The following is a 23,862-nucleotide window of genomic DNA, read 5'->3' on the forward strand; positions in this document are numbered from 1 at the left end:
GAAAAAAGGAAAACGATTTATTGTGTATATCAGCGTAGTCCTGAAACAACGTTACATTATTACTTGCTTGCGTATGCAATATATGTATATATTTATAAATAGTTTATGTATACAATATATAAACCTGCTTTCGGTGACAACGTGTTACGATACACACTTCATAGTTTATACAGGTATATATATATATATACATATACATATAATAGGTGTTTGGGATACGTATATATACACGATGTATGCACGTTTTATTCAATGTATATAATATATTTACAATTATTCGTATGTAATGTTATAATTATATTGCGCGTACAGTGTACGTTCGATTTTTATTAATTATCAAATGATAGGAATAGATTCGATCATTTTCACGATCGGTTGGAAAAAAAGGAAAATGAATAATGGATATGAAATTAAAACTTAAAAAATATATTATGGCCTAAAAACAACTATAACAACAACAACAACAACAACAAAGACTAATTATTATTTATTTTCAGTGGTCTCGATAATTTATCATTATTGCCCAAGATCGTTTCATTCCACTATTCTTATCATTTTTTGTCATTAATTTCTCTTACGCAGTGCCTATACATCTGGAGTTATATAGTTTTTCCTCTCTTTCCACCCTCAAATTTTACCTACCTATAGAATTCAATCGTGCTGCGATTATATGGATTTTATTTTTTACCATTATCAATTTTCTTTATTATTCGATTATACAATTCGTCGACCTTTTAATTGCTCGTTCATTTCACTCGATATTTTTATATTTTGGTTGTTGGATTTTTGTTTTGTATTTCTCTTATCGAAGAAGAAAAAAACTCTACAGACAGACTAGAGATAATACGTACATAGAAAAATATACTAGTTATATATATACATATATATATATATATATATACACATATATATATATGAATATATTAATATAACATGTAATATATATAATATACTATAAGTTTCGTTAAAATCTAAGTCATTTGACACGTCACGTATATTATATATTTAAATTTATGCCGTTTATAACCATATACATAATAATATTTTTATCAATTCAAATTCAAATTCGATTGTAGCGCATTTCTACAATCTCAATTCGATATTTATCGTGTATAAATTTAATATACAATATTATTACATTATGATGGATTCGAACGAATAAAATTCACAAATCAGAAAAATCAAATTTCAATACGCTGCCATCGAAAATTCTAATCAGATAAATATTATCCTTTACAACTTCATTACGTATGACTAATTTTTTTCAATCATTACTTATGTTTATTGTTATAAAATAAAAGAGGACACATTTTACCGTGAGGTTTGTATTATTTATAAGCTTAAATTCGTTAGTCTGCGTCTTCGGTTATGTGGAGAACGGATATAACATATAATAATAATAATAGTAATAATAATATAAGTAGATAGATATTTTTCCTTCGTAAATGTAAACCTAGAAAATATATATCTATATATAGGTTCGGTTCTATACAGAGTGAATTTTTAACGACCATATAGTTCAATGCGCATGCGCTAAACTTCGAAAGCAAGAGCAGTTGTTTTGTCAGGGTGACCAACATTCGTAAATTCAGATGACCGATGGGCATAAAACTTTTTGAGGTTACATGCATCGGGGAGACCTGTCGTCTGAATTTATGAATGTTGGTCACCATGACAAAACAACTGCTCTTGCTCTCGAAGTTGAGCGCACGCGCATTGAACCGTACAGTCGTTAGTAATTCACTCTCAATATTTATCGGTTCATTTTTTGTTTTTTATTACTATTCAATTATCATAACAGCAATATATCTCCTTGGTTTTCGCACCTTTTCGTAACAGATAATATAATTCAATTCAATTCGTTTCAGTCTATCGGTTCCAACAATCGGCATTTTTTTTCCAATTCATAAGCATCCTAATACCGCCTACATGTTAACTTCTTCCCCCCCCCCCCTCCCCAACTCGTCTTTCTTCTTAGTTTCTCTCTCTATTTCACTTTTATTTTCTCCGTCTTTGAAATCATACCAAATTTACAACGAGTGTCTAGAGAAAAGAAAAAAAAAAAAATTAATAGGGAAAAGAACTTTAATGTCATGACGTATTATATGTATATAATAATCACTCTGAACCTGTAGTGTATGATTTTCTATATAATAGGTATTATTAATACGATCGAATCAGCACGACATTTATTTATTTCTTAGGTATGCCAGTGTGAAACAAAGTTCTGAACGGAACATGATAAGATCGTGCTAAATTTGTAATACGCACGATTTTTTTATTCTTATAACTGGACGTAAAGACCAGAATCGATTTGTCTTAGTGTCTCTCCTCGATTATGCTACTTACAAATGTGTCTGTAGAAATTAGAGAGCAGAATTGTTAAGTAACCGTTATCTGATTATTTGTGAGAAAAAATAAGAAAGATTAAAAAAAAAAAAAACTAAAACTCTTTTTGTGCTTCCGTCAGAATGGAAATTAAGATCGTAAAACTCGCGTTTGTTCCGCGATACAAAGATATTCTGCAGATTATTATCAAGGCTTTCTCGTTTATCGCAGCTGTAACGTATTCCGCGCTGCATAATTATTATTGCATTCGCTCCACCGAACGATTCAGCTATACGATCTTGTCACAACAGTGAACGTTGTTTAGTCATTTTTTCTTTCTTCGTTCTTTATTCAATGAGGCAGGCTTGTTGCGTCTTGGGATATATATTTGAAAAGTTCTTTACTCTACGTGTTGTGAAGAAAATCAAAAAAAAAAAAAAAAACAAACGAAATTGCACTTAATTCGCACTCGCACCATTTACGAACGATAATTGTAGCGATGATTCAACTCACAATCAGCTGCAGCTTAGTAATCGTAGTAATCGAAAGTCGTAATTCTCGAAGGAATAGCAAAGTGAAAATAAACCATCTCGACAATTTTTTTATCGCCTTCCAAGTTTTCACTGCTCTGCGAATTATCATACGTGAATATTAGAACCTGAGCCGTTATACTGGAAACATGTTAATTTAATGCTGAAGCAATTCGAAATTCAGACACATAATAAAAACCCCTGACTTTTTTTAATTTCCAGATTTGCAGTAGCCCTGAGACACTCGTAATAATTCGAGTAGAGTTGCCATAGGATTTTTCGAAAATGATCAACTGATCACGAAAATTTGAGTAAAAGAAGCACACGGAAATCAAAAGAGTAAGAAACTGGATTGAAAAGGAAGTGGACTAAGTGCGAAGAGAAAATTTTCACTTTGAGATTCTGTTGAGGCGATCACCGTGTGAGCTTACCGTGAGAAATTGGGAAATTACAGATTTAGTCACATTGCTTCTGATATTGCTCTCTACGACAAAAAAGTCACTTTGTGATAAAACTTGCAGTTTGTTCATTTCGGTATGCATGATTTTCAACCACTCCCCATTCCTGATGATCGACAAACTGCAATGAGTTTGATAAGTTCAGTTCCATGGTTGACATCACTGACTTGTTCCATTGATACAGTGATAACAATTCTTACCGAATCTGTATTTTCTCAATTTTTCCAAGCCAACTCATACCGTCCTCAAAAGTTTACTGACTGAATTCCGCTTGTCTTTTCCCCCTGCATAATGGCGGCAATGATCATGGTTAACATCATCGCATAATCTCCATTCCAGGATCGGATTTCACCCGATTCCTGTCGCCTCCTAAATAATCCAGCGCATTGGAAAAGGCTACCCTAGTAAAAAGCAGGTTCAAGCCAGTCCCTGGATCCGTTATCGTTAGCAGTAATGGGTATATAAGAAGTGGAAGGAACAGCGGGTAGACACTGGAAGCAATAATTTGCACCAGCGTTGTTGTCCCAGTACTGAGCACCCTTGCACTGATACCTGACGGCGAATTCGATCCGTTGACCAACGGCTAGAGTATGACAATAAAGCGTGAAAATGAACTTGTCGCTGAACCCGTCACAGGAGTTGGTAACATAGGTGGCTTGAAGGTCGCTAAAGCTCTGCCATCCGTTCAGGGAGTAACGGATGTGAACGGACTTGTGGAAGTCGAGATTTCGTACCCTGACAGTACCACTGAGGCAGAGACTCACGGGGTCCTGGACGAGGACGTTCTCCAGGCATACCTGACGCTCGCGAACCTTGTCGAGGAAGTCGGAAAGGCCACCGGGCTGCTGGAAGAACGGTACCAGCAGCTTTTCAGGCTTGTGTCTAGCCAGGGTGCTGGAAATCTGGGTCTGGAGGTACTTGGAGTGCCAGTTTTGAGGTGAGGTTTCCTTGATCAGGGTATCGTCGTATTTGAGATCCGAGTAGGCGGAGTTCGGGACCTTCGGTATCTCGTCAAGGAACGTCCTCACGTCGGCGAGATCTAGCCCAAGGACATCGGCGAACCTGACGATCTTCTTGCGCCCCGGAGTTCCGGGTGGCGTCTTTCCGGTCTTGAGCGACGAGCACCGTCTCACCCTGCGTGGCCTCTCTTCCTCCTCCTCCTCCTCGACGATGTCGTTCTCATCCTCGTTGTCGATCAACTCCCCGGTGCCGAGCCGCTTCAGGAGCTCAACCATCTTCTCGGCCTCGCTGTTCGTCACCGTTTCGTCCTGAACTTCTAGCTTCACCTCATTCTTAACGAGCAGATCATCGTCCTGCAGCGATACTCGGACCCCGCTCGGACACTCCAGGGTAAGATCACCAGGTATGTTTATGCTACTGCTGTAGGTCGAGTGGTCGGTCTCCGTATCGCTCTGGGCCTCGTCGCTACCACCCGGAAATTGAAGACTCCTCGGCTTGATCCTTGCGATATCGCCATCGTCGTTCGCCCCGTTCAAAGACGGTATGATCTCCGAGTCGGAGTGGGACTTGTGAACGTTAACGGGAGCGACGAGACCTCCGATTCCCCAAGACCGTGCGGGACTCTCGTCCTGAAGGGACATCGTACTGTCGTCGAAAGTGCTCCAAAGGGATTCGTGGCTGGGAGATGTAGTGTCGAGAGAGTCCTCAGAGCTTGCCTTGTGCCCCGTCGTCTTCGCATTACGGAACGGTCCAAAAGCGTTCGACTCGCTGCAGGACTCCGAGGACTCGGCCTTAGACAGAGGTGGTGGTTCACCGGGTCTCGGTGATCCGTGTATCCGTCCGACGACCCGGGCCGTATGCCCGTTTTCAATTCCGGGATCGTCGCTGTCCGAATTCTCAAGGTCGTAGAACGACTCGGCCCGCTCCGCCTCCGAGGTCTCAGGATCGTAGTATACCTCGGACGAGTCGCTTTCCGGCGAGGCCCCGGAGGCCGGGGACGAGAATACGCACCCAGACTCCGAGCCCAGTGAGCCGGGCTCCGGGCAGTGGGTGAGAGGGAGAGCTTCGGGGTTCAGTAGCAGGCCCGCAAGCTCGGCGGCGGTAATCTCCTCGGCTGGCGATTCGGGGCCGTCCGGATCATCGATGTCGAAGTCGAAATAGAGGTCCGAGTCCGAGCTGTGCTTCGGCTGGCGCTGGAGTACCTGCTGTTGGCTTTGCGCAGGCGCCGCGGTAGCTCCCGAGTGAAGCCACGAGGTCTCAGATGGCGCCAGCTCAGCGCTGAGCTTTCGTTCATCCCCCTCGCCGCCTAGCGACGTCAGACGGTGATGAAGACGACGCGCGAAAGCTTCGGCGCGACCCCTGCAGCTGCTCGGGAAAAGGGAACTCACGAGACCGCAGGACTGACCGCCCCCCGCGTTTCCGCTCGAGTCTGTACTGCCCATAACAGTTTCTACACCGGAATCCTCGATGGCTGCGCTTATAGCCGAAGACCCGGACGCCTCCGAACCCGAGGCACCGAGGTCTCGGACCTCGTTCAAATCCTGAAACAAATGAGCGAATACCGCACGTTAGTGTCGGGATAGCGATGGAGGTATAATACGTTGACAAATTTTAAAGTAAATGAACGAAAATTTTTTTCATTTACAATTTTAGGCCAACTCCATCCCTGCGTCATTTTTTGGCAGAGGACTCGTGCCATTTGTCAATTCTTGATGAATTACAACTCAATTTGAACGTTTAAAATCATAAATTTTTATCGCAAATCTTGCATACTGGTTACGCTGAAATTTCATAGAGTTATAAACGAAATCATTTTATTAAAGTCACAAATAATGAACTGATTTATTCAAAGATACAATAATAGGCTTGATAAAAATCGGACAAGCGCCGTGATTCTAGCAAAAAAGAAAACAAACAACGGTGTTACTTTTCCAAAATTATGATGCGCATGATTAGAAACTGAGCTTATGCTTCATTTGCAATTGCAGCTGTTTTCAACTTTTTTTGATGCTAAGAAAATAGATTCTGTAATTAAAGTTCACCTGAATTAATTTCAGTTTCACTCTTCCAATCTAGATACTAACATTTTTCGTCGATACATCTCACACATCATTCGTTAGTTTTGGCACACAAATACTCAGCTATGGGAAGGGATCACATTTACAAAAATTATTTCTAACATTGCAATGTATAGTTTTGGCATCAAACGAGGTCAACCAAGCGTCGAAATAGCTAAATATGAATTTTCCAACGCTAAGAAGGTTACGCTGACATATTTTGAGTGACAGTAATTATCTTCCATTTATTTTGCGCATTCATTTTCGACTTATAGACAGTTAAATCATCGCGTTTCAACGTCTTTGAAACGTCAAGAAGAATAAAAAAGAGTATGGAACAAGCGAAAGATTGGAAAATTTCTAATGAAACGTACAATTTCACGATAATAAGATGCGTAATTCATTAAAATTCAACACACCGAGCAATCTCTGAGATACGTTGCACCGATTTACGTTCGAGGTTCCCAGAACGAGGTTGCGTTTCATTATTTATAGCACACTGAAAGGTTTTATCACAATACAGTACCCCATCATTATTTTTATTTCCTTGTTATTCTTACTTACTGTGAATATATTTTCCTCGTTTTAGTTGTTTCCGTCGCTTTAGAAAAATCACGAGTGATTTTTGTTGCAATACTTTCTAAGTTTGTCCCCTTATCGCGTTTCACATTGGGAAAAGTATGCGCACAGATCGAATAATCGAACGATTTTTTTTATTTTTTTTTTTGTTGAAAAAAGGAGTCTCGGATATTTTGGGAAGTAGACAGATACAAAAAAGTGTATTCTTAATTTATTACATAGCAAAATGAAAACAAAAGAAATTCAGACTCAATGATCGCTGGATCTTAATACCACCCGGCATGATTTCAACCCGTCCCAGTTTCATTCGAGACGCTCTATTAATATTTTTGGCGTCGTCGTGCTTGGAACAGAGCGACGATTGCAACCAATTGGCATCGAATGAAACTACGTGTTCTAGTACGCGAGGTTGATAGTAACGCGTCACCAATTGTCGGGCAGGAATGAAAAAAACATAACGTTTAACTCGTCTGTCCCAAAGTGACACTTGAGAAACAAAATGGTTTGGATTTTTTGTTAGAGTATGTTTTCACCGGATTACCTTCTCATACCTAATTCCCACTATCCATAAAAACAAATACTTGTAAAGAGGACGAATAACAAGGAGAAAAATGAGAAATAAGGCTCAGTTCAATATTGCAAGCCTCCAATTTGCACTAACTACAAGGCAAATTCCTAACGATACCTGAATATCTATAATAATGTGAGAGCTATAGTAAAAAAGAAGAGAAAAAAGTTGATACCTCGCACAAGCGTGTAATAATAATACTCTTTTACATGGATACTGATGGTATTAAGTATTATGTATACGGTACCGACATAATCTATTCCTTTATCGTTCGCAAACAAATTCTTCGAACGAGATATATTATCCGGTTTGCAGAACAAACAGCTCGAGGAATTCAATTCCTGACCATGGATAACAACTTCGATTGCCGTTCCCGCCTGTTCCTTATTTTTCCGTTTGGTGGATTACGTATTACACGTATCGATAGATACTTAGCGATTATTTGGTGTGAGTTTATCTTTGGCTAAGCCTGGAATTTTCTCCCGTACCTCGGTTGATCAATTTCCGGTAAAATTGAAGCGTTCCTCGATTCTCGAATGTTGATAAGGACAATTATGACATCAGGTCATGGTCGCTGCTAACGGTGTAGATGAGTACGTATTTATGTAATAATAACGACTGTAATAACGCGTGAGACATTCCTTGCTATCCGAGGCTCATACGGTCTAGCTTCGCGGTACATAACGTATATACATAACAGTTTAGATAACCTAATCTGATTTGCGTGTAATTCTTACTGTGTCTTATAGACGCTATGTGACATTTATCGAAAGGTTCTTCGCCTTTCGAGTATGCCTATAAGTAAATACCAGCTGTTCGCTAATCTCCGTTTACAAGTAGTTGTAACGAGAATTAGATAATGGTGTAGTAGAGAGAACGATAGCTGCAGTTTTACTATTGGCGAAAATAAAACTCGTTGAAGTAATATAGGAGTTAATTTTTTAAACCCGTTATCAAAATCGTCGATAATCGATATCCGATGTTGATTCAAGATCGAGTTTACGCGCCGTCTAGACGTTGATCGTGTTTTTGCACAAACTGAAAGTGAAAAAGGAACAGAAAGAGCTGCTCAAGCATTAAGATTCCTTTGAACCGATCCACATGCATCGACGAATCAAGTGGGCAGCAGCATCTTGTATGCGGCCTTCTGCAGCCCATGTGATAAGAGTGTGTTGTTGGATTGCAAGTGAACGATCTATATACGCCTGCCTATTTATATGCTCCACGCTATTACTGAGCTAAATTGCAAGAAGGTAAACATTGAACCTACTTCACGTATAACGTATAAAACCGTGTGGTAGCGCAGCAGTCAGCAATAACTACGGTTACAATTGTCTGACCCCGAATAACCTCGCGTATCACAATAATTTCGGTAAATAGAAACAGAGAATGTTTTAGTTTTTGACAGTTACTAGACGGCGAAAAGTACTAATTTTATAAAATGTCATCTCCGCAACAACGCTGCCAGGTGTCGTGCCATACCAGCATCACGTACAATCGAACAATTCACCTTCCTACAACTGTCTTCACATCTACGACTTTGGCATTGTCGACGTGTTCGCCGGCGAAAGCTCTCCACTGATCGTGAAAAAAAAAATCGAACAAAAAAGAAACCGCTAAGATCAAAGTAGCGAAATAATCTCCCCCCAAGTTCAATTGTTCTTCATAAATAACTATGAGGAGATCACTTTGTTTGATTCGACAATTACTTGGGTCAGAAGGTGCTTTATTCTTTACAAGTAAGTATCGGCAGAAACGTCTGGCTTTCCATCTAACCGTTAGTAGATGTTCAATCTTACAATCATCGATCGATCAATCGAAAATTTTCAATTAATTTTTCGACAACTGTATTCTTCGTTGTAAACCGAAACGGATTTGCGAATGAAAGAAAATCGTGGGTGTTGATGTTTTCGAACGAGAGCCGGTTGAAGTCACGGCCAATCGGCACGCGGAGATCGAAGCGAGCGCCATCTGGCAGTTGTTTCCGGTGGCAAAGTGGCCGTTATTTTTTCGCGCGGTGCTCCCTGATTTGTCGAGGACTTCGAACGGCTCTCATTTGAAAACTATAACCCGCTCAATTTTCCTGTTTCAACAACTTAGTCGGGGTTCTTCGCCGGAAATATAATGGACACGTGAATGAAACGATTCTGATATAGGTTTCAGCGTAATTGCAGCGTTTTGCGAACGTCATTCGAAGATAAATGCCCTCGGTAGGTTATAAATTTATAAAACACGGGTGCTTTTGGCTTGTAAATAAATCAATTGACTCTGAAATTGCCTGCAATTGTTTCATACGTCATTCTCTGGTGGATTTAAGTCACACGGATACGTACATACACGCATACGTACACACAAACCAAAGCGCAAAGAGTTGACTCGTGATTGTTGTCATCTCTGAGAGCGCTGCAGCCATTTGTCAGTCATTTAAGTAATTGTCAAGCATTATAAGGGAGACTCTGGAAGCCTCGAAAGGACCTGTTGTATCGCGCTTAAAACCAGACTCAAATCATAATCATCCGATCATCAAAAGCTAGTTTGAACCGATTTCCCGATTTCTCAAGCAATGTAATCAATTAAGCATCGACAAATTCCTTTTTCACGACGAATCTTATCGTTTATCGAACAAAAATAATCAACAGGTTTAAAATTGTGAAAACCAATAATAGGAATTCTTTTTATTTTCGGTGAGATCGATTTATGAATAAAACAATCATTGTCACAGGTGTTGTTGTAAGACTAAGTCAGCATTACCGCTAAATTATGACCGGTGATCTGAACCGGCGGTGTTTCCGTCTTGACAGTTCGAGCAGCTGTTGAATCTAATTCTTGGTTTTGCGTCATATTGATATATTTTCGTTGTTTTCTTTATTTCTTTTTCTCGACTCTCTTCTTATTATTATCGCGATTATTAATTCGGAGTTGAACGAACTCGTCGGAATATTTTGGACGGGCTGTAATCTCGGACTAAGCGTTGTACGTATATATTATATGAAAAACGTACGTGCGATTCGAGTGATCGGAAACACGTTATATTAAGTATTGATTATTTCGGGATCACCACCCATTCATCGCTCTTTTTATTTATAACCAACCGAAGGTTATCTAAGGTTATTTCCCCTGTGCGAAGACATACATTTTTTTATTCACAGCAGCAGCTGACTCCTCCGACTCAGGCTAGTTGAAAAATAAACCGATTGACATATCATTATTTATTATTTTTGTGCACGTGTAAAAAACGGTTATCGGTTCATCACTAATCGCGCCCCGATAACTCAATTTAGTTATTGCGAATATTATTCATCCGTATCATTGAGAATGATCTTTTTATTTTTACTTACTTTGTCGGTATTCATTCATTCACTCATTTATTTAATTCATTTATTTATTTATTCACGAATCACTGTAATTCACCAACGCATAATAGAATTTTAGTAACAAAAGAACGGAAATGACAAAGTAAACATAATATCCGTGGAATTACGGTTTGTTTAAACGTTCAATCATTGCGAATAATTTTTTTCAATCGTTGTATTATTCAAAATGAGAAACTTTGACACAGCACAAATTTTCGCATCTCACTGTTAATTAACCGTTCACATTTTCTCATTTCGCTTAATATATCTCGACATAACTATACACAATATAGGTATACATGGACTTGAAACTGAAGATAATCCGGTACAGAGTGACAGTGAACACCGACTGACAATAACTTCTCTGCAATGGGTTGACCAGTGATGTTCCTGGCTCGCGACCAGTGGCGTAACTCACAGGGTGAGATGACGGGAAAAATCTAGTACCGAAGAAAACGCCGACGGTTTTATTCTACATTCAATTTTTCCTGTCGTTTAATATTTTTTACTACTATTCCCGTAACTTTATTTTATCATTTTTTGTACACGGTATGAAAAACCAAGAAAATCATGACGCGAAGAATCTAAATAAGTGTGAATCAAATTATAATTGCGACGTTTTTCTCGGTATTTTTGAAGTTACGACTATTTCGAATATTTCGCTCTTGGCAAGAGCTTCAAATTTTTTCAAGAAAAAAAGTACTTCTGTCAAAGAACGAGATAAATTCTGAAAAGTATTGAATCGTGAAATGTTATAAACTCGAGGGAAGAAAAAAGAGAAATCTTCAACAACCAAATGCGATATCTTAAAATATAAGCAAAACAAGTGGTGCGGGAAATGGTAAGAGCAAAAGTCGCACTGAGAGAAATTAAGTTCCGGTTACCGCTCAGTCCTTAACTATTTTCATTTTATACCACAATCGAAAAATATAGGTCCAAGTACAAAATAAAAATTAGTTTTCTAGCTGTTACCGGAAAGTCTGGTATCCGTAACTATTCATTCTCATTACGATCACTGTTACTAGATTCTCTTGTAACCGTTACAAAAATTTAACGCTTGTGCAACGATAAATTGACGTTAAGGCCTTATTGAACTAATAAAGTAGAGTAAGCCGAAGAAACTGATTTCGCGTTGCAATAACCAAAAAAGGATCGACAATGGCGCAAAATGGTTAGGCGTGCCTCGTTTTTCGTAATTCCAACAATATTTAAACAATTTTTTTAGCGTGTGTTCTCAGTGTGATAATTGTAGAAATTTCTGACACGAAAATACGAAATGCTGATTATAGTTGGTGCATAATTCGTGCTACTTTTGTAGCTATAAGGTATCCTACGCACAGGGAGAAACTCACGTGAATCAAATTGATAATTGATGAGGGACTCGGGATTCGTAGGCACATGCCTAAGTGGCTACCTTGGCACATATATGCTGCGAGTGCGTAGCAACCGTATTAGCGATATATTATTTTCTTGCAATATACTGCAAACTGCAATGTTAGCTGATAACGATTGGACGGTATTCAAGTACTTTCCCAGTCAAAGATTATCGGCATTCGTTTTCCAGGAACAGAAAACTACGCCGGAATTCAAGTGTTTACATAAATAAAATTCTTTACAGCATCGTGTAAACTAATTCATATCGTGAAAAAGTTATTTTCCTCGATTTCCGATCGCCAAAACGGTTCAAATTATTGTCTGCAAATTTTGAAAAGAAGAACAAAACGTGAAAACTATTTTCAATTTTTCACCTATACCAGTAAATCACGCTGTTTTTCTCTCACATTTAACGAATCATGTAAAAGTGAAGGAGATTTTTCTCTCCGAAAAAGCAGAAGCGTGTTTGCAAAAACACACATTTCGTGGAACCGGCACTGCATGACTACAGAGAAAGGCAGAGGCATCAAATTGCCGAAATAAACTGCCAAACATCCAAGAATGTGTTATTGAACATGAAAAGTTTAAGCGAGCAAGATGCTGTTTTTATTTTTTATTTACAATGCTTTATACGTCTTTTAAAAAAATATTTTCATACGGGTAGAAAGTTTAACAACCGAATGAACTCACAATCAACCCGATAGGTTATGTGACTCAAACGTACGATTAAAACGTTTGTAAATCAATGTGTATTTTTAATGAGTATAAATTAAAACAGCTGATGATTTTCTTCTGAATAATAATAATTACTGTTATCATTAGTATGAACTACAATGAAGAAAGGCTTCTGGTATTAAAACGTATAAAAGTAATTTTTAAAATTTATAACACAGCGGGCAGTAAAAAATATTTTTTAATTTTTCTTTTTCAACTACTGAAACCGTTCAATGAATTATTCTTCAGGATAAAAATGTCTAATGGGCGAAATTACTATTTTGATATAAAACTGACAAGGTTCAATAAGTCAACTTTGTTCATTAATATTGTCCAGTTTTTCTCGCTTACGAATTTAATTTAAAAAAATCGGTAATTTCATGCAAGCGTTCATTACTGAAACACGAGAGTGACTAACTATAATTTTAACGTCACTTAGTACTCCCACCTTTACCGACCGAGCAAACTTACCCTTTTTCTTTCTATATTAAATAAACAAACAAACGAAAAGGGTTTAAATTTCGATGGTGCATCGTTCTTTTGTAGCCTTTCGTTTGTTCGTTTGTTCATTTAATGTGGGAAGAAAAAGAGTAGGTTTACTCGATCGGTAAGGGTAGGAGTACCACATGGCCTTAAATCATTCAACTTGGATCAAATTGTTTTTCGTCGAAGTTAAATACCTTTTTTCATTTCATATTCTAAATCTGAGCCTATGTATAAAAATTTGACAATTTAAAACCGGAAGTGAATGAGTCTGTTTCGAAGTTAGCATTCTCGATTCCAGCGAGAAGAAGTACCGGTTATTACCACCGGCCACCGTTTTGTTGTTTGTCGAACATGTTTACGAAATCACGTTTCTTTTCACTTTTGGGTAAAATAATATTTGCTCGCGAAAACGAAAAAAGAAAAAAGAATAATAATAAAAATCTGTTACTTCAATACCGCGGGTGGAAAATTCCTGTTTTCTTTTCCATTTCTTTTTCCATCGAGGCTGTAATACATACGTATCAGCGAAGCTTTTAGCAGAAAATGTAAAGAATTCATAACTACAGAGCAAAACTTTTAGACTGTCTACGTTTGTTGACACCTTTTTTGTTTATACGATGCAAACATTTGTTTTTTCTGTTCGTTTGCCTTTTTCCTGATCGTCTTTTTGTCGCACGAGCGTTAATGTAATAAAATGCGCGTAAAAAATTAAAACCGTCAAAATTATGCGCAAAAGTATTCTTTTCTAAAAAAATTGTAATATATCAAATAAAAATTGGATGTATGTGGTTTACGGAATGACAAGGTCGTTAATTAATTAATTATGTATATGAATTAAGAATTGTTATTTTTCGTTTTACTTATATAATAAGCCTGGCTCAGAGGCTTCGGCACAGCAGCAGCAACAGTGCAAGGTGCATTCAATTCTTATCACTGGTTAATTATCGTGTCCAGCTACTCGCAGCAGCGGATATTTAGCGGACTTAATTTGCATAATAATCTTCAAGAGCTGCTTCGTGGTTATATTCATTTCATGTGTACTAGGCTGTATCAAAAAATCGACAATCTTTTTCGTTTCGTCCATGTTTTGAAAAAAGTTAATAAATGTGATGGTTGAAGCGTTCTTGAAACGAACAATGTGTTGTCGAACGAATGTTGAATTGAAACAAAACGGAATCAATCGCAAGTAAAAGAGAAGATAGCAAATTCATTTTTCCAAACACATTTCCGACGATCCGGAATATCTTTGAATAAAATTATTCGACGAGAATAGATTATACGGATCAACAAATAGAATATATTGTTTCGTTGCCAATTCTCAGTATAAATGGAATTTCCCAATGTTCACGCTACTTCACAGCTACGAAACATTGTCTTTATTACAATTGTATAACAGACGTGGTTAATAACGCGCGAGAGACGTCGTTGCTCCCATAAAATTCAATCACGCAACACCATATGTGTGTTATTTGGCTTAAATGTACCCAGTGAGTCGAAATTTCGAACGCGGAACGAACTCTAAACTCTAAAGTGTCGTGTTGCCTTTTGCTGGTTTTGGTTATCCTTAACTCTGCTCAACTGTGTAGGTGGATCGTAAAACAAATAGCTAAGAATAATTTCCTGTCAGTTGACCGATGAGACGCGGTACAAACGGGAACTACGTGATTGTGAGAATGTACTATATATATATTCAACTATATTCAACTATGTTCAACAACGCAAACACGCGTTTGCGATACTTAATTTACCACTCGAACCTCGTGCTCTGCAAACTCGCTTGCTCGCTTACACCTTCGACGGCTATTTGTGTCACGTAGTTGACAAGCCGTAAGCCTATTGTATACCATCGTCTGGTTAAGTGATGTTTATAAATTTGAGTCATTGTCAGGTGCAGGGTAGCTAAATAACAACGGCGATGATTGTCAGTTCGTTGTTTTATTTTCGCACGTTTCAACATCCCTTTGAAAAGAAATGGTATTCGAAAATCGGCAGGCTTTTGTCAAAGATGGAAATATTCATTTTTGGAATCCACCCAGAATGATATCGCAACTGATTGTGAGTGTGTGAATAAAATTAAAAAAAAAAAAAAAAATATGCGTGTATATGACGAGGTGAAAAGTGGTAAGACCTTAGGTTCAAGAAATAGAAATAAAGTTAATAACAATGATGTTCACATTTTATTCTACATTACGTGAAGACTTCATTGAAATTAAATTGAACTCGATTTACTTCAGTCGATTATAATGTTAAATTTCCGGTAACAAATATCGGCCGAATTTTGGATATTGAAGGAAAGAAAGAGAAAAAAAAAAAAAAAAAACAAGGAGAAACAATGTATCAACGTTAGTGTGAATTTTGCTTACAAACATGGGCTGAAATTTTGTGTCTCTCGGGTGTTATTGTGTACAGAGTTACAGGCTTAGCATTCGAAATCCAGTTTTCTTTGGATGGCATGAAAAATAAAAAAAAAAATAAAAGAAATAAAATGTTTTGCTAGAAACGAAACGTATACATACATGTAATAAAAATGGTACGAAAATAAGAGTTTCAAAAATAAAAATGCAGACCCCCCCCCCGATCATGCGATGTGGAACGTAATCCATAGGCTTGCACATTTACACACAGTTTATACTTATAGATGTATGGATAATCTATGCTATACAACAATTCTGTAAACAGGTTCGCGAATGCGTGTGCCAAAACTTGCGGCCGACCCAGCTGGAAATAGTACAGCATTTTTGACAGTGTCGTTAAGTCGTTCTAAATTCGAGTGGTGCTGCACCACGATTCGCCAGCCATCGGAGCAGCATCAGCAGCTGTTGTTACGCCATGGACCAGTCGCAGACTGTAAATCGAATGACATTTGGTTATGCCCGAGAGACGGACGTAAATCTGTGCAACCTTTGTCACTCTGCAGTGTTGGATAATTATTTTTTTATTTCAACGCTAAACGCCTTCGTTACTATTTTTTACACGATTATGTTTTTTTTTTTTGTCATCATTAGTTGGAAACGGAATTTCGCGTATCTATCACAAGTTGGCGACACTTGTTCAGCAACTCCGTGAGAAATATCAGGCTGCGTCTAGAAGGGAAGATGTGTTTGATGAGCGATGAATTACTCGAGGCACATTCGCGACAATGGAAAGGCAATTGTTTTACTCAAATCGAGACGAACAACCCATTTTTTAGCTTCACAAGTCGAGTTGAAACCGCAAAAAGGATATTTGTAATATATTTGGTAGGTTAACTGAAGTTGAGATTGTCTCGTTTTATTAACATGGCCGCCGTCCGCTCGCTTGCGGTTTTATGTGTACCGTAAGATCGATGCGAACCTTCGGATATTATCAAGCGCTATTTCACCTCCGACAAAATGATGGCAAGAATTGCTCAGCTGTAGTTTTACCTTTGATAAATGTCTGAGAACAGTGAATTTAGCATCTTTCGAGTGTGTGTAAAAACCTGAACTTGGTGAACGCCTTGAAATCTGAAATTAGTTGAATACTGTTGAAATCGCACCTTGCATATGAAATCTGTGATGTCTCAAAAAAGTCATTTGAAATTTATCCAGCACCACGTGCGGTCGAAATGTACGATAAATGGTTGGCATCGTTTGAAGTAACGTGAAAACTGTCGAAATTTATTGGAATCTTTTAAAAATCATCTAAATCCTTTGAAACCTTGGAAGCAGCATCCCATTAAACAGTATTTCGAAATCGAGTAAAGTTTAGTAAAGTCTGTGAAGAAAATTTGGAAATCCTTCGGATTCCGTAACGCGAGGAAATATAAAACGGCGGTAATAACTCATGGAACCAAACTAGCAGATGTTTATATCCTAGACCGGAAATCCAAAATGGCCGGTGCCTATGAGAATCGGCAAATGTAGTTACACGTGTATTTGCACGTAAGCATCCCGCATGGCTCGATATAGGTTTGAGATTCGTATCATCGTTGAGGCAGTTCAGCTAGCAGCCCCATTACGGGCGGGTAATAAAGTCAATGGTAACCAAGGTGACCTTTCTAACGGGGAACGCCGAACGCTTGACGCACACCAAAGTGCCACACACGTACACACAATACGAAAGTTTGAAGCTCTCGGAGAGGTCAACGGGGTCAACGAGCTTCGGGCTGCCTCGGTTCACCTCGGAAAAGCTGTATAACGCGATGCTGCAAGGAATGCGATCTTTCGTCCGAAGGTCACCTCTGGAACCCACAAATAACAGAACCCTACAATCAGAGTTCGGAACGTTCGTCGTGAGAGCGAATTACTTCAAAGCTTTGTCAAAAATTGACATTCGATGTACGGCGCCTGGCGACAATGCTACAAATCTAATTATAAAAGTCGGTTCCAGCCTGCCTTTTACTTGGTTTCCACGTGATGTCACAAGTCAAATGCCCGAATTCGAATTCGAGACATTAACCCATAAAACGATCAGCTGATCTCTATTCTCGGCGCCATGTTGCTTCTTTCGTGTCTCACTGCAGCTTCGTAATATTGTACGCAACGATTACTGTAAGTATGAAACATCACCTGAGTTTGCGTAATAACTGAGTGAGTAAAAGATATCGAAGTTGTTATTACGGGATCCTATCTCACGATATCGATAAATCCATTTTATTCTATCCCATTTTCAAGGATTTGTCCTAAATCTTTGCATCGCTTGATTAGTGTTTTAAAAAATGCTGTACATGCGTTTTGTTCACTATACGAATTTCTGCAACGATGAAACGAGACAAGTTTGTACAGCTGTCTGTTACGATACTGACATCACACATACGCGATGAGTATAAAACTCTCGTTTCTTACAATTATTTCTTTCCGGCTAAAAGTCGAGAAATGCAGATAAATTTTTGCAGCGTAAGCAATTAACACGAGCCGTGCATTAAAAAATTATTGATTGAAGTAATCTAATGAAACATAACTTTCCCCTCGGTAAATTATAAACGAAGGAGAATCAGCTACAATGTAAGGTTGACGATGATAATAGTAATAATAACGATAATGATTATAACCTGGTATAAATATATGATTCGTTCGAGTAGTCAGTCGCTGTTATCGATGGATTTTTTACACCGTGCAACCGCTGCAAAACCTTTCGCCGCCTATTAGACTCAAAGAGAAGAAACTCAATCTTCGCAATTGCTTATTACACAATGTTACTACAAATAATATGTAGTTTTATTCATTTCCCAAATCACCATTGTACATATGTCGGATTTGAAAGCTTATAAAATTAGAAAAAACAAACCCGAGCAAAGCAAATTCTTCTTTCTGTTTATTCACCCTCTCTCTCTCTTTCCACCACCTTTATTAATCAAATTCTTGAATTCGGAAAAAAGAAGTAAATATACCCTATTATTAAATCTAGTCGATCCGCCGTATATTATACAGTAATTTTATACCCTGAGAGAAAATCATATCTACTGAGCATGCATCTGCAAATCTTGAGTAAATTGGATTTCCGATAAGAGTAGTGGTTTTATTTAGAAAAAAACAAACTGCGCAAAGAAAATGAACACCTGAACCTACATTACAAGCACTTGTGCCTGGTGATTGAGGTTGAAAAAATGAATTGAGTCAGGTGATACTGAATATTATTTCATTAATGATCGCAATTATTAGTCGGCAAAGGATTTTCAAGATGGAAATTGAAATACCCTTCGAACTCTAAATGATGGATCGATGCCGGGTTCTATGAAAATTCAAAAGTTACGCCGCTGTGTGCCAATATGTGAGAATGTGTGAACTATCTGTTGCGTCAAGCACAGAATAATTTTCATCGTAGAATAGACAAGTTAAATACACCAAAACACCCGCAATACGAATTGATTACAACAATAGTAATAATGATTATAGACCTTTTGATTGTTTTTGACGTACCGCGTACAAGCGTCGGAATTAGCAGAACCCGCGTAAAAGTTTCGTGCACATGCATAAAAGAATCGTGAGAATTTTTTCATTGTTTAAGAAATTTGTAAATGTAAATTGACGTTGACGTACAGTTAAATATACAGCAAAGACAGGATCGAACGTTCGTTAAACTCTTCAGCGTTCCTGCATCGTTGTTCATAAATATAATACAACGCGTATGAGGCTGAAATTAGTAACGTTATTGTAACGATCTGTGTTTACGAAAAATCGTTATTTCGCACCTTTCAAAATGTATGAAATTCAACAAACCATAATAAACTAAATTTACTCATATTTTGCAGAGCCAACTCCTTGAAATTCAGTCTAAAATTCCGCAACAATGATGTTTATCCCCGATACTTCGTTATGGTAACGTTACTAACTTCAGCCTCATCAACGCCTACCAAAATCAATGAATTGAAGTTTCTTTTCAAGAGAGACTAAGAGACACCTAAATTCTCCACTTCACAGTTTTGTCAGAGTATGAGTGTAATTCCTTATTATATAGGTTACTATATATGTGTGTGTACGTGCGTGTATATATAGATGTGTATATATAGATACATATATATACACATATACGCAACCTTCTTGAGTTACAGAAATATTTTTGGCAGAGGAAGGATGCATTATGCAGCAATGCTGCACACAATCGCACGATGTGGAAAGTACATAAAAAGTGGGACACAAGCAATTTTGTCCAATATTCGGAAGATCATCGATTCTATTTATAAGTGAATTAATTTTTTCAATTCACTCAAGTACCCTGAAATAAGGGATCAGATAATTTTACAGGATGATAAGAAAGAAGGGAAAATGCGTCGCATATGTAGGATCGATACGGCTGTCAGACGGTACGCAATTAGAAATAAACCGCTTTCGCCTAATTGCGAGTATGTAAGCAATGAAAGCATCTGTATGCAAATAGATGCTGTTTAGCACATTGACTCGACTTGGATGCGATTTTCTCGTTGTTCTGCCTACGGCGTCCGCATCACGTAGGCATATTAAGGCTTACGTAATACATTGGGCTCACCTCAACCACGTGAATGAAAAACTTTTTTAGATCAAGACCGAAGAAAATCTGCTTCTCTCCCCTTTTCGCTCTTTGCATTTTTCTCTTTCTCGCAGTTTTCAAGGTGACCGACGAGCCGCTCTCACGTGACGTCGAAACGTCGAGGAAAACGTCCGCGGAAATCGATTTATCTATCTTTATTTTCGGGGTTTTTCTTATTATTATATTTATTTCCAGTCTCACGAGAATTTCGAAGCCTATGCCGCTCGGTTAAAACTTGTCGCTAAGCGTTATTCTTTTCCGTTTTTGCATAATTATCGTATATAACACATATCACGCGTCCCGTTACACGGAATGTGAAAATTCTGACGGGATTTCGCCGCGCGTCTTCTTATACGCCTGATCAATTAACCCGATTAATTTCATCACTGCTGCTTCATCACTGTTTTTTTCGTTTGTGTTGTACGTTTCCTCTTCGATATATTCATTTCTCTTTTATTCATTCACAAGTACATGAGTACTTGATGAAAAATTTTCATAAACAAACTTTTATATACGTAAATTTAAATTTGATGAAAAATTTAAATGAGAAACGTAGTGCCGCATACGGAACAGAATATTGCAGAACCTTAATAAAACGAATTAGATACGATTCAAATTTTCTTCATTATTGCGTCATAACAGTCTAGCCAATTGCACGTCGGAGGTAGACTTAAATTTCAGCTAAATATCATTGCAATTGAATATCCCGCTATAACTTTTGTTAAAACAATTTCCTTTATCTGTCATTATTTCGCGGTTAAATGTGTCAAGGCAATGTTACGTGTGACGAATTGCAAAGAAAAAAGATCAACGGCGCAACGGTAAGAAGGAAGTGAGAAAAAATGAGGAAAAAAAAACGAAACACATCGTCAATAATTGGCAGAGCGCCAGCACAATTACGCAGAGTAATCGCGCCTATGTTTAGACATTAAACGACGACGCGCCTGTTTCAAATAACGTATACAACCCGCGGTGTGTGCATAGGTCGACTGTATCAAATGTCGAGGGGAAAAAGGACGAATGTACACATTGCACTCTCACTGTCACGTATGCCTAAAACATACATGTGCATGTATAAATGTAGTACATTGCACATTGCCATCGCGTCGTACGCGAAAAATTTTGTCCTCCTTCAAACGCGTGTGCGTGTATATCATATGATGTGTATAAAAGCGTGTAAGTTACAGAATGGTAAGGCGAAAACAAGGTAGACACAAAGAAAGATATCTACAGATACTGCAGGTGGATGCATGTAGAGATTCAGCAGAGATGAGTGTTTACAATTTTTCTGCACGCTCTGGCAATGTTTGCGCATCTCGCGATACGCGGAATTTGAGTTGAGACGAACTGGGAAGAAGATCGAAAATTCGATACATTGGTATAAACGCGGCAAAAATAAATTTGACAACATATTCACTCACTGTTTTTGAAATTTGAACTCCGATGTGATTTTCTGCAGCGGTGACAACGAGGATCCGGCGAAATTTGGGATAAACTGCGTTCGAAAATGAGCACTCCTCACTTTGACACTCGGCTGTTTTTTTGCCGGCGAGTTCTGTGACGCCGGGTTATCATATTAGAGCAGCGTGGAGTCGGCACTCGCGAGGACGATCCGCGTCGAGACGAGCGGTGCGCGTTGCTTTGGAAAAATGACGACGGCTCGCCGGCGGTCTGACAAGGGCATCGAAGGTCGCGGGACAGCGCAGCACGCAGGTATCTCACACATGTGTAGGTACCCGCGATTATTCGCATCTGGTTCGCGAACCAACGCTGCAGAAAATAGGACGAAGGCGCCGCGAGGCGGCAGCATGCGACGCTCGGTACCGCCGCTCGTAAAACCGCGTCCCATCGACGTCGGCGAAAGCTTTGCGACGCGCGTCAAAATGCCGTTGCGCAGGCGTAAAACTCGCCGCGCGCCGACCACCGCTTTTTTCGATATTCGAATCAAAACTACTGTGGGTCGGTTGCATCACCGGTACTGTAAGGTCATCGGCATTTTCTTTTATATCTTTCACACGGATGACCCAGAGGTGATTTTTCATCCTGTGAGGCACTTAAGTTGGAACTCTGCACTCTCAAAACTGTTATATCCGAACGCAGATCAAGAACCAACCGTACCATAAGTTTCCTTTTGCAATACTTGTAAGCATGTACAAGTGATTGTCACGTATCAAGTTTTTGGATACATATGTATCTGATGTGAAAATTATTCTTTCGATGAAAAAATGTTATGCGTGAAGTAACGCTTAACGATAATTTCAAGTTTATAATATCGAGAGAAACATTGTTTCTTGCACAGAATCAGAAAGGGCTGCTTTTGTAATTTCATTTACATTCTAAACTGATTTACAAAACTCGTCAAATATTGAATATTGTTTAACGTCAAACAAAATGATATATAGAGCCACTGACGTATAATTTCACATTTAACCAACTGTTAATAACCGAAAATTTAATCCATGAAAATCACCTTTACGCGTGTGTACGATTAATTTTCTAACTATCGACTCAGGGATCTTTTTAACTCATCGTGATTTATCGTCGGTCTTTCCACTGCGACGTAGATTTTTGATGCCATCGTAAGAATAAGTGATGATAAATCTTTATACTCGTCGTCCAGCATCTAGGATCGAGCTATATACCCTGTTGGATAAAGGAAGCGTCGGTTGTATATAAGTACTTACATAAAATCCGATCACTCGTTATTTAAAAATAACACTCGAATTTTTGCGATGTTGGCAATCGCTCGTCTGGTACAAAATTATTCTGCATACCAAAAAAATTAAATGACATTCACTGCCTCAATCCGTTCAGAAACGTGAGGATTACTCACAATCGCATTTCCAGCTAGAGGCAAATAACACGTGTGCATGCTTTTCGAAATTTCAAATCAACAAGCAGATTATTGTAGGTAAATTATCCAAATATCAAGGCACAGAAAACTTCGTGCAAGCGGTGAAATTCTTATTTCATTCTTTTGAGCTAATGCGAAGTAAAAACAGTGACAAAAATCAACTTTTATAACTGAATACGAGTCCTTTCGAGTGATACATTTTCAGTCACAAGATGGCGTCTTCGTTTCCGAACACTGTATTGAAAGGAGTAGATTGACTGTACAGGTAAAACGGCCCTGTCCCGTTATAGAGATACAATGTATGTAACAAGTTTAACCATGCGTAGAGCTGCAGTAGACGCACCCAGATAACGAGGTTATTTGTGAACGGGGCACGCGCCTCGGCACGTACGTCATAAAGTTATGCGCGTCACCCGCGGCTCCTAGTCATTTAAACCGTGAGGCCAGAGCAAAGACCTGCAAATGTTAGCAAATTCGCGGAATAACCATGACGACAGCTACAGCGACTTCGCGTTAGCCTGTTGAAATACGTAAAAATGCGGAATAACGACGTCTAGGATGAAAATACACTTTGAAACCTATCCAAATTTCTTCCCACCTGACTTGTTAAATTTGGTATCCGATACAGAGTTACT

At 38.5% G+C, this 23,862-nt stretch overlaps 1 protein-coding gene across 8 annotated transcripts in view; it reads right to left on the minus strand.

Annotated features, from left to right (window-relative positions):
- Nucleotides 1-23,862, minus strand: part of LOC124305878 (glycogen-binding subunit 76A) — a 24,821-nt gene continuing 959 nt past the window's right edge. For 2 of the 8 annotated variants that reach the window (XM_046765825.1, XM_046765826.1), the window contains one exon: nt 1-5,817. In XM_046765825.1, coding sequence (XP_046621781.1) covers nt 3,718-5,718 — 2,001 coding nt within the window. In that variant the 5' untranslated portion in view covers nt 5,719-5,817 and the 3' untranslated portion in view covers nt 1-3,717. The other 6 variants (XM_046765824.1, XM_046765823.1, XM_046765821.1 and 3 more) reach the window with 6 other exon arrangements.

The sequence above is a fragment of the Neodiprion virginianus genome, chromosome 5 (genome assembly GCF_021901495.1).
Source record: "Neodiprion virginianus isolate iyNeoVirg1 chromosome 5, iyNeoVirg1.1, whole genome shotgun sequence".
In the NCBI taxonomy this organism is placed as follows: domain Eukaryota; kingdom Metazoa; phylum Arthropoda; class Insecta; order Hymenoptera; family Diprionidae; genus Neodiprion; species Neodiprion virginianus.